This window comes from Cibotium barometz, chromosome 43 (genome assembly GCF_041138505.1).
Source record: "Cibotium barometz isolate CiBa-2024 chromosome 43, ASM4113850v1, whole genome shotgun sequence".
Taxonomy (NCBI): Eukaryota; Viridiplantae; Streptophyta; class Polypodiopsida; order Cyatheales; family Cibotiaceae; genus Cibotium; species Cibotium barometz.
This window is the reverse complement of record NC_141088.1, coordinates 28,905,388-28,917,550: the sequence shown is the minus strand read 5'-3', so window position 1 is coordinate 28,917,550 and position 12,163 is coordinate 28,905,388. Positions and strand designations below refer to the sequence as shown.

Genomic DNA, 12,163 nt, shown 5'->3' with positions numbered 1-12,163 from the left:
TGTGGTGTAAATTTTTTATTAAAAATAATGAAAAAACCCTAACTTTCGGCTAATCTTGGTTAACGGTAAGAACCAGGATGCGAACTCTGTTGTGCTGGTGACATGCTGAAGAGCGTGGCTATGGAGGAGGTGTTTCACCCTGGACTGTACAAAAGCAGGGCTGACTTCAGTGGACGCGGCGCGTAGGCTACAGCAGATGGGGCCAAACAAGCTGGAGGAGATCAAGCAGGAGAGCGAGCTTCGTAAGTTCTTCCAGTCCCTGTCATATTTCATCGCCTCTACAAGCTCGTGTATTTCAATGAAACCTGGGCTCTTTGCGAGCTCGATTTTTGAATTAAAAGAGCTGCAGAGAAATTGGGTCTTCTAAAAGGGCGATCAAGAACCCATTTCTCCTCCCACTCATGTGTTCCCTCAAGAGGACCTTTGGTGGTTGATAGGTGGGTCTCTTGTTTCACCATGCACCTTCCCTGCAGTTTTTAAAAAGTTTTTTGGTTGGAAATACTGCTGAAAATCTCAACGTTTAATGTAAGCGTTGGAAATTCCAGCTTTGGCTAATGCTGATATTTGTAGCTCTGACTAATGCTAGAAAATCCAGCACTGGTTAACGTTGAAAATTTTAGCATTTTTTGTGTAACCACTGAAATTTTGAGCAATTTTGACTTTTTTTTAAAAGTAAAAGTGCTGAAAATAACAGCGCTGGCAAAATAAAACTTTTCCCAGGGCCATCGTTTCACTCCATATTTTAAAATAATGAAAATACAGAGCTATGCCCTTGCTGTAGATTGATGCCACCCCTTTCCTTTGAGCTCCCATACCTTCACCCCATCTCCATCTAACCCGCAAGGGCAAGTTTAGGGCACATTGAAGAAGGTATGATGCCTCCCTCTCTTGCCTCTCTTGATTTTTGTTTCCCCCCCGTATTCAAGAAGGTATGCTTTTCTCTTCTCTCTCAATATTAGGTGTTGAATCCAACTCTCCCTTACTCTCAAACCCTATGTTTTTTGTGTCACACATTGAAGCTTATGTACCCTTATCTCAATGTGCATGCATGTTCTCTCTCTCTCTCTCTCTCTCTCTCTCTCTCTCTCTCAACAATGTCATCTTCTCTCAATGTTCTTGTGTTTATTGTAGAGCACTTACAGTTCGTGACTCCGGAGTAGCCATCTTCTCTAGCAACCCTTTGCATACAACACCGCTGCTTTGGGTATGTTTCTATCTCTATTCTACACACTTACACACTATTTCTCTCACTTCTATTCACTCTAAGAATACATTGGTTTATTGTTAAATAACCTATTTTTAAATATTTTTATAGCTATGGCAACATACAAAGTGGGTGATGTAGTGGAGCTATTCAAAGGGGCAACCGTAGTTGCAAAGAGGACCATCATGCATATGGGCTCAGATGCGATATTGCACGGCAACTCACTCCCTCATGCACACTTTGGACTGTCCATCAATGTGGTATACATGCCGAATGTGGAGATTCTGTTTCCACCTCCTCACGAGCCGGATGTATTGAAATTGGGACAGACACAAGGCTATGCCATTGCATGGCCAAGTTTTGCTTGTGCGATATGTATGTCCTCTTAATAATTTGTCCATTTGTCTTATGTTTTTTTGCATATGGAGAGCATATTTTCTCTATGCATGTACCCAATGTGCTACCATAGCAAGCATGCGGATCATACATATGGTCCACGTGCGCAATGCTAGTGCATGGGGTACATTTGGAGAGCGTATTTGCTCTCCAAATGTACCCAATGCACTAACATAGTGCATGCGGACCATATGTATGTTCTGCATGCGCTATGGTAATGCATTGGGTACATTTGGAGAGCACATTTGCTCTTCAAATGTACCCAATGTGCTACCATAGCACAAGCATTTATATACATATGGTCTGTATACACTATGTTAGTGCATTGGGTACATTTGGAGAGAAAATACGGTCTCCAAATGTACCCAATGCGCTACCATAGTGCATGCGGACCATATGTATGTTCCACATGCCATATTGTAGTGGATTCAAATAATTAGGAGAGCAAATAAAATTTCCAAATCTACCCAGTGTGCTATCATAGTGCATGCGGACCATATGTATGGTCTGCGTGCGCTATGTTAGCACATTGGGTACATTTGGAGAGAAAATACACTCTCCAAATGTACCCAATGCACTACCATAGCGCATGCAGACCATACATATGGTCCACATGCATTATGTAAGCACATTGGGTACATTTGGAGAGCATATTTGCTCTCCAAATGTACCCAATGCGCTAACATATGGCATGCAGACCATATGTATGATCCTAGACAGATTCAGTAAGCAAGCACATTTCCTTCCAGTTAAGAAGACCATAAAAGCTGATCATATGGCAAGAATATTTCTTGCACAGATCTTTAAGCATCATGGTATGCCAAAGATGATCGTCAGCGATAGAGATCCTCGCATGACGAGTCTCTTTTGGCAAGCACTTTTTGAGAACATGGGGACTAAACTTCATTTCTCCTCAGCTTACCACCCCCAGACAGACGGCCAAAGTGAGATTGCTAATGCTACGATATTAGATCTCCTAAAGTGCTATGTCTCAGCAGATAGACAATCAGAATGGGAGAAGTATTTACCATTAGTCGAGTTTGCTTATAACAATACCATACACTCTTCTACTGGTAAAGCTCCTTTTGAAGTCATATATGGGAAGCCCATGTTGCTTCCCATATTAGTTACAAAGCAGAACATCTTCGCTGCAGATGAGTTTGTGCGTGACATAGATTCCGCCTATAGTCAAGTTAAGAGAGCGATTCTTCGCTCTCAAGAGAAGCAAAAGAGAGAAGCAGACAAGCACAGAAGAAGACTTGATCTTCAAGTAGGACAAAACGTTCTACTTAAGTTTGCCAAAGCTAGACTTAAAATTCAAGTCGGCAAAGGCAAAGTTCTAAAGCTTTCCAACAGATTCTATGGTCCTTTTAAGATCATAGAAAAGGTCAATGATTTGACTGTTAGATTAGATTTGCCTTCACATTGGCAAATCCATAATGCTTTCCATTCTTCAGCCAGAACAGATCATTCACCACTCGGAGAGACAACTTAAGTCGGGAGTACTACATAGGAAGTATTTAGTTAAGTTTAAAAATTACACCCCTTTAGATGCAAAGTGGATGACTGAGTCAGATCTTAAGGACTACCCAGACATCTTGCATAGTTATGTTGACGCTCTACAGTTGAGGTCAACTGTTTAGAACCAAGAGGGATGTAACTATTCCAGAAATTCTAGATTTAATAAATAACTTTCTTTTATTGATTGTTATTTTAAGTTATGAGTACTCTCGCAGTAGTTGTGTGCACACTAGAATAGTTAGTAGGGTCCTAGATGTGCCACGACGGTGGTTAGAACATCTCAGCGGCGGGGACCCTAGCATATTAATTGTCCTGAGGCTCCTAAGATTGGGAAATCGGGACCTCATGTAGGGGCAATTAAGGCCTCAGAAAGACAGGCTCAGAACAGTACAAGCACAAGAATGAGATGGGGTCCCTAAGACCTCCTAAGGCCCTAAAAGGCCTTAGGATAAGTAAAGGTTTACTTATTTTTAATAGTTTTAGATGTTTCCATAATGGGACTAATGTGACCTGGTGATGCCAGAGCAGTGTAGGTAAAGTGTTGAAGCATTGGTCCCGCAGCGGTGGAAACGGTAGGGTCAAAAAGTTAATGCATTAGTTTGTGTGGCCATGTGCATGTAAAGTGCACATTTAATTTAATAGTTCAAAAGTTTTTAAAATGAAAAGTGAATGGTTAAAGTTATAAAAGAGTAAGTGTGCCACTTGGCACACTTACCTTTTGAGAACTCACACACATCACCCTCTTTCTCATGATGGCGATTTTTGCTTCCTCCTCCCTATTTAAAGAGCTCTCCTCCTTCTCTCTTGCATTAGTGTGAGTGAGTAGTGTGTGGAGCAAGTGTAGCAAGGAGAAGATAGTGAAGCTTCCATTAAAGCTTGGTGGTGTGCATTGTGATGCATGTGGATGCTAAGGCTCCCATCATCAAGAACAAAGCAGCCCCATTGCTCTCTCAAGCAAGAGAAAGAGATTCATCGCGAGAGTTAGGGTGAAAACCCTCTAACTCTCAAAGTGCAGCTGGCTGTTTCAGCCCCTAAACACCTTTGTTAGGGCTGATTTCAGCAGAGGAGCCATAGATTCTTGCTTCTCTATCCTTCTCCTACAAGCCTACAAAGTTTAGGGCTGTTTCGTCGCGGAGAAGCGCTTCAAATCGACATTGGAGCAAGCTCAGGTAAGATTTCAGGTTTGGTGCAGTAAATTACAGCAAGCTCATGTTTGTGTGTTTGCTTGCCTCTCACCTTCTCTCTCTCTTATATTCTTACGGGACATAGTCCCCTATGATTAGTACTCTTCTATGAACGATTTGCATGAATGAATTGAGCATGAATGATAGCTTTTATGAAGGGAAAACCCTCGCTTCCACAGTAAAAATAGAGGAAGATAGACTCTCCTACGCGAGGGCTTCCATGCAATCATAAAGGAAGATAGACTCTCATACGTGAGGGCTTCCTAAGGACCAAGAGACACGAGGAAGATAGACTCTCATACGTGAGGGCTTCCTAAGGACCAATAGACACGAGGAAGATAGACTCTCATACGCGAGGGCTTCCTAAGGACCCATAGACACGAGGAAGATAGACTCTCATTCGTGAGGGCTTCCTAGAAGATTTTGGAAGATAGACTCTCGTTTGAGAGCTTCCAAAGGGACTCACAGAAGAGGAAGGAATTCCTCTTAGTGGAAAGCAGAAATAGAAAAGGGACGGGCTTACGCCCCGTTTTTGTGCTTGTAAAAGATTCCCCTTAGTAATAAAGAATGATCTTTATGGGGGGGGACCAGCCCATCTTCTGGTCCCCAATGATGTGTCGAATCTCTCTCTCTCTCTCTCTCTCTTTTGTGAAGTGAATGATTGAATAATTCAAGTACGCTTCCGACTATGTGACAAGAGCAGACATAAATAGGTGCAGGTTGAAAAGGAGCAAGGCACCGTTCTCATCGCAGAAAATTTGGGCAGGAGGTATTGGCTGCCCCAACCCCAAGTATCTCTGCCCAATTGCGTTCTGCACCAATGGGAAGCACTGGCAACCTTTGTCCTTTCTTGCGTGTGCCGTGGTGTATGTAAGCCCAGTGAGAGTCGGCCAGCCCCTGGAAACATCCCTGCTTGTGGGCGAGCATTGCGTGGGTAAGCTAATGGCGGCGTGTAAACACCCTTTGATAGAAATGACACCAGCAGAGCTGGTTACGTTACACGGCTCAGTTTGTGTGTTGTTAATAGAATGCCAAGGTCTCTTGTTACTTTTTTGTTTGCTGTCTAAGGTTGTTTTGATTTGGCTTTCCCTCCTAGCGTGGGGGCGATCTTGCTGCTCACTGTTGCACCATCGAGTCTCGGTGAAGAAAGGGCCATAGCCATTGTCATTGTAAGCACTCGTTCTTTGCATCTTCTTGAACGATAGCTGATATAAAGAGAGTCCGTCATCTCTCATAGTTGTCATGGCAGAGGAAAGGTATGTCTTGTTAGGTTTAGACATGGCGCAGCCTGTGCTGCAGCAGAAAGGACTTTTTGTTTGCTCTCATTGTTGGTCTTTGCTGTATTTTTAAGCTCGATGCCTATGACTTTCGAAATTTTTTGGCTTAACGCTTCTAGCCAATTCCTCGCACCATGCATATCCACTGCTTAGATAGAAATGACACCGGCAGGGCTGGTCATGTTAACACAGCTCAGTTGTGAGTCACTGATAGCATGCCGCAAGTCGGCTTGTGGCTATTTTGTTTGCTGTCTAACGTTGTTTCTGATTGGGCTATCCCTCCTATCGTGGAGGCGACCTTGCTGCTTGCTGCTGCACCATCGAGTCTCAGCGAAGAAAGGGCCATAGCCATTGCGTCATTATAAGCATTCCCTTGGTACATTTTCTTACGTTTAGACATGGGATAGATAGCCTGTGCTGCAGGTTTTTGGTTTTTTTCTTGCTGTATTTTTTAGCTCCGTGCGTATTGCTTTTGAAAAGAAACAGCAGGATTTTTCTTGATGTAAAAACTTCTAAGCAAGCTTCTGTTCTATATACACATTGTGAGCTGTATGCTTCTACTCAATTGCTCACACACATGCATACCCACTGCTTAGATAGAAATGACACCGGCAGAGCTGGTTATGCTACACAGCTTAGTTGTGACTTGTGAGTTGTTGATAGCATGCTACAGGTCTCATGTGTCTATTTTCTTTCCTGTGCATTTTTGTTTCTGATTCGGCTGTCCTCCTAGGGTCTTCCGTCGAGTCTCCACAAAGAAGGGCCATAGCGTTATTGTAACTTGTAAGTACTCGTTCTCTGTCTTCCTGAATGATAGCAAACGAAAAGAGTGCCCATCTCTTAGAGTTGTCATGGAAACCCTCTTAGGTTTAGACATGACGTAGTCTGTGCTGCAGCAGAAACAAGAACTTTTGGTTTCTTCTCGTTGTTTCAACTTGCTGGTCGTTGCTGCATGTATGAGCTCCATGCCTTCGACTTGCGAAAGAAACAGCATGTGTTTCTTTGTATGAGTATGTTTTAGCAAGCTTCTGTTCTGTACATGCATTGTCAGCTGCACGCTTCTAGGCAATAGCTCATGCGCATGCATATCTACTGCTTAGATAGAACTGACACTGGCAGAGATGGTTACGCTACATGCCTCAGTTGTGAGTTGTTGATAGCATGCTACAGGTTTATTGGGGCTATTGTTGTGAGTTGTTGATAGCATGCTACAGGTTTATTGGGGCTATTTTATTTGCTGCCTAATGTTGTTTCTGATTCAGCCATCTGTGCTAGGGTTGTGGCGATGCTGCTGCTGCTGTTGCACTGGTGAGTCTGGACAAAGAAAGGGCCATAGCTGTTGCATCATCGTAAGTACTCGTTCTCTGCGTCTTCTTGAGTGAGAAACGACAGGTTTTTCCTTGATATGAATATGTCTTGGCAAGCTTTTGTTCTAAACATGCACAGTCAGCTTCTCGCTTCTAGGCAATAGCTCACACAAATGCATATCCACTACTTAGATAGAGCTGGATACATTACACGCTTTAGTTGTGAGTTGTTGATGGCATGCTTTAGGTTTGTTGTGGCTATTTTGGACTTGCGAAAGAAACAGCATGTGTTTCTTTGTATGAGTATGTTTTAGCAAGCTTCTGTTCTGTACATGCATTGTCAGCTGCACGCTTCTAGGCAATAGCTCATGCGCATGCATATCTACTGCTTAGATAGAACTGACATTGGCAGAGATGGTTACGCTACATGCCTCAGTTGTGAGTTGTTGATAGCATGCTACAGGTTTATTGGGGCTATTGTTGTGAGTTGTTGATAGCATGCTACAGGTTTATTGGGGCTATTTTATTTGCTGCCTAATGTTGTTTCTGATTCGGCCATCTGTGCTAGGGTTGTGGCGATGCTGCTGCTGCTGTTGCACTGGTGAGTCTGGACAAAGAAAGGGCCATAGCCGTTGCATCATCGTAAGTACTCGTTCTCTGCGACTTCTTGAGTGAGAAACGACAGGTTTTTCCTTGATATGAATATGTTTTGGCAAGCTTTTGTTCTAAACATGCACAGTCAGCTTCTCGCTTCTAGGCAATAGCTCACACAAATGCATATCCACTACTTAGATAGAGCTGGATACATTACACGCTTTAGTTGTGAGTTGTTGATGGCATGCTTTAGGTTTGTTGTGGCTATTTTGTTTGCTGCCTAACGTTGTTTCTGATTCAGCCATCTGTCCTAGGGATCTTGCTGTTGCACCGTGGAGTCTAGACAAAGAAAGGGCAATAGCTGTTGCATCAGTATTTGTTCTCCACATCCTCTTGAATGAGAAGCAACAGGTTTTTCCTTGCTATGAATATGTCTTAGCAACCTTTTGTTTTGAACACGCATAGTCAGCTTCTCGCTTCTAGCCAATAGCTCACATGGATGCATATGCACTACATAGAAATGGCATTGGCACAGCTGGATATATTACACACCTCAGTTGTGAGTTTTTGATGGCATGCTACAGGGGCTTATTTGTTTGCTATCTAATGCTATTTCTGATTTGGGTATCCCTCCTAGGGTTGTGTGATCTTGCTGATTGCTATTGCACCGTCAAGTTTGGACAAAGAAAGGGCCATAATTGTGTCATTGTAAGTTCTTGTTCTCTGCATTTTCCTGAATGATAGGAGACATAAAGATAGTCCTGTCATCTCTCTGCTGTTATGACACATGAAAGGTACGTCCGATTAGGTTTAGACATGGCGTAGCTTGTGCTGCAGCAGGAAGAACACCTTTTGGATTGTTCTTGTCGTGGTCTTTGTTGCATTTTTGAGCTCCATGCGTATAACTTTCAAAAGGATTTATCCGTTGATTTTTTGTTTTCAGGTTCAAAAATCAATATTTTGGGTATGGCTGTTCAGGGGATATTGATGACAGATAAAGAACTCGCCCGTTCTCCCCTTCCGCACTTACCCCAGAGACTCTCTCAAAGACAGTCTAGCGGGCGCACGCAAGCAGTGAATGCAAGGACATTCAAAGAACTTAGGGAGTGGCCAAATTTCTTGGCGAGGGCATCTGATCTTTCTAGCAGACTCGATGATGTTCAGAAGCGAAACGTTAATATGATGTCCGTGTGGAGGGCTGGCCTACAGCCTGCTTCAGATGAGTGTGCAATTCGTGGATGTTTAGAACAGATTCTGTTTCCACAGGTGAATGATCTTGCAAAGAAACTAGGTTTCACCCTCGAGTATATGTCCGGAGGTTCAGGCAGAGCATTCAGCTTCACAAATATGGTTATCATCGATATCACCCAATCCCAAGATCTAAGGAATCTTTCTGCTCGAGTTTATGGGAATGGAGAGGGCAAAGGTCACTGGCAGTGGGAGGTGCTGGCGAGATCATTTGAAGAGGCCTTGAATAGTCCCTCGGAACGAAAAAAATGCATAGAAGTTTTACAGCAACTCTATGGCGATATGGTGAATGATGAGTCTATAGTGGGGTTTATAAGTAACTATAATCAGTCGGTTTTCTTTTATCGAGATGATGCAGCATCAAAGTCGCTTTTTTTCTCTCCGATCGTCAAGATAGATGATGCGCCACTTGAGAAATTTCTGTATGTGCTGGAATTTGCTGAACAGCGCAAGCACTTGAAGCTCTCCATGTCACGGGTTTTGGTGACAGAGACACCCACACAAGGATACACGCTGAGTCTTCCGCAAATAAGGGGTACTTCAAGCAGTGGTAGAACACTCAGGAGAAATATACAAAATGTACAAGTGAAGGCCCAAAGGAAGAAAAGAAGACAGCTCACCGCAGATTTGGATGTTTACAGTGAGGAGGAGTTACATAATATACCTGTCTATCCCCTTGAGGACTTGGGAGTTACAGGAGGTGTTGTTGCACTTGGAAAACATGGAAATATCTTGCAAGGTGAAGTTCAAGGAGAGAGAGTTGCTCTAAAGACATTTGATTTGAGGAGAGAGACAGCACTAAGGGCATTCTTAATAGAGCAGAAAATATATCATCATCTGAAGAATTTGCAAGGCTTATATCTTCCCTCTCTAGTGGTCGTGGGTAGATTACCCCATACTTCGGTGTTGTATCTTGGGCTTACTAATGAGCTCAAGGGACCACCTATCAAGGATTTGGTTTCTGAAAGAGGTGTGAAGACGGCAGTTCGTGAGGCACTAGCTAACATACATAGAGAAGGGGTTTTACATGGAGATCTGTCGTTATCCAATATGCTATTTCATAAAGGCAAAGCGAAGTTTATTGATTTTGAATACAGTACGTTGTGTGAGACAAAAGAAGACTTCAATGCAGAACTACTCGAGTTGGAAGAGCTCTTTAGAGAGGCTAGGATGGTCTAGACTAGTTTTTCATGTTTGAAAGATTTTATAAGTGATTTTGGGAATGAAGCCAGGATGATCCAGAGTACCTTTTAGATTCATAAGAGATTTATGAATTGTTACTATGGGTTTCCAACTTTGTTTTGCATACATGATGTTGGTTTTGTGAGATAGTTTTTGGTGTGCCCGAGGGGCAAGGACTATCATGTCTCTTATTTTTGCTTAGTTGAAGTTTTAATTTAACGTGAAATGTATGTCTGCTCAGAGTTTCTTCTGCTTTACATGAAACGTATGTCCAAGAGTGTTTGTCTTTGAGAGTGTGTGCAACATTATCTTATGAAATGATCATGAACTTCGTTGCTATTGGGAGCTACTTGATACTATGACCTCTTAGCACTTCAACTTCAAGAATGTAAATGGTCAATTTTTTTAATTGAACACATCAATCTTTTATTATGATGCTTTGTGACGTGGCTTTTGTTTCTTGTAATGGTCTAGAAAGTAGAATATCATTGGTCATTTGTTATGAATATCTTGGAGTGATGTTGATCATATTTGCAAATGCTGTTCTTTCTTCCTCGCACATATATATGCTCTGTTTGCAAATTGGATGTGGACAATGTTTGCATCTTCTTATAGAGCATGTCCACAGGCAAAGGAAATGTGTACGTGGGTGTGGAGCTTTGTGTGCGTGAAAGCAAAGTGGGAACAACCACACCAAATAAAGTAGGCCAAGCATGATTCAATGTCCCCAAAAGATTGGTTCTTTTCGCGTTATTGTTGTTAATGTTTGGTTGTGCACCAACTTCCATACCAAGTCTTGGTGGGTGCTTCCATCCAAAAGGACACTGGATGCCTCTTGTAAGGTTTACCCTTACAAGGTAAAGATAAGGTACAAATAATAAATCAAATGCATTATCAAATGAAAAAGGCCATGCCTTTGGGCTTCAACTTCTTTTTCCACGTCTCTATTGTGAATATCTACAATGGACACTAGAACGCTTGCTAGAAGTTGTAATAGGTACTATGAATATGGCTTTAAGATTCTGTAAAGTACGAAAATTTGCAAATTTTGATTGTATCATAGGTTTCTATCCTCACATGCGGGCATCATTTGAGCGAGTATGACCTATACATATTTAAATGGTAGCAATCCAAGTATATCTCTTCAACGAAACGTCCAAATGACGTTCCGTCTGCGCTGCTGCACTGCTGGAGATGTCTACTACACAGGAAAATAGGTTCCATGATTTGCACCACGAATTCCGCCGTGAATCCCGTCGCGATTTTCGGGCTGTACGGACTGCTGGTCTGTTACTGCTGCGTCGTGCTGCTGCTGGACTGCTTGTTGGAAGGTGTTGGAAACGCTAGAAGGCTTTTCCTCTTGCTTGATGCATGAAAAATAAGGAGGGAGAAGGCACTTTAATAAAAGACGTGCATCATCCATGATGGAGGAAGTCGCAACTGCATTGAAAAATCATTAATAACATTCCCTTCTGCTTAAATTGGCGGTAACTGCATGGCGTCCAAATAGTCCGCCAATATCTGTGGGTATTCCAAGAAGAACTCCTGGTCTAACCAAACAGCTTCATGTGTACTGCGCTCTCGGAATTTGGTGAAGAACTACCTCTTCCGCCTTCCGGAGCTATGCTTCCAACGATGAAGAAGGATCTGCTCAGGGTCTATAACTTCTGCTTCGTCCAGGACCTCTGGCTGCTGCTCATCTGCAATGTCTGTAAGTGTCGGTCCCACATACGGCTTCAACCAAGACACATGAAAGACATGCATCGTCCATGATGGAGGAAGTCGCAACTGCATCGAAACATCATTAATAACCTTGGGTCCAAAGCTCCGAAATGACAACTTTGGGCATCGCTTGCCCACTTGCTTAAGTCTCTGCTTCATTATCCGAAGATAAACCCAATCGCCTTCTTTGTAATGTACTACTCGCCTGGATTTGTTGGCTTGGCGAGTATATGCCTCCTGTGCTTTAGTGATCCTTTCCTTTACTGACTCCATGATTTCTGAGTAAGACTCAACCGTGCGGTTGGCCTCAAGAGATGGAGAAACGGACCTCGTCAAGAGAGATGAAAACCGCTTCCCAAATGCTGCTTCATAAGGAGTTCTGCCGATACTCGAGGAATGAGTATCATTCACGATGGCTTGAACCAAAGGTAAGTGGTGTTCCCACCTATTCTGCTGATCATTGCAGTAGGCCTTCAAAACATCAAAAGCCAACTGGTTGTAGATCTCGGTCTGGCCATCAGTCTGTGG

General features: G+C 42.8%; 1 protein-coding gene across 10 annotated transcripts; it reads left to right on the top strand.

Moving 5' to 3' along the window:
* LOC147613777 (uncharacterized) lies at positions 1-10,058 on the top strand. 10 transcript variants are annotated; one of them, XM_086781751.1, is made up of 8 exons: positions 15-242; positions 1,132-1,204; positions 6,316-6,365; positions 6,845-6,931; positions 7,458-7,531; positions 7,785-7,894; positions 8,121-8,191; positions 8,427-10,058. In XM_086781751.1, the coding sequence occupies exon 8, from the start codon at positions 8,450-8,452 to the stop codon at positions 9,908-9,910; it is 1,461 nt and encodes a 486-aa protein (XP_086637877.1). In that variant the 5' UTR covers positions 15-242; positions 1,132-1,204; positions 6,316-6,365; positions 6,845-6,931; positions 7,458-7,531; positions 7,785-7,894; positions 8,121-8,191; positions 8,427-8,449; the 3' UTR covers positions 9,911-10,058. The 10 variants fall into 10 exon arrangements, 8 of the variants coding, with proteins under 8 accessions (XP_086637882.1, XP_086637877.1, XP_086637879.1 ...); XM_086781753.1 differs by lacking the exon at positions 6,316-6,365; XM_086781750.1 differs by lacking the exons at positions 15-242; positions 6,316-6,365 and adding an exon at positions 707-870 and having other exon boundaries at positions 6,858-6,931.
* Positions 10,059-12,163: the final 2,105 nt, after the last annotated feature.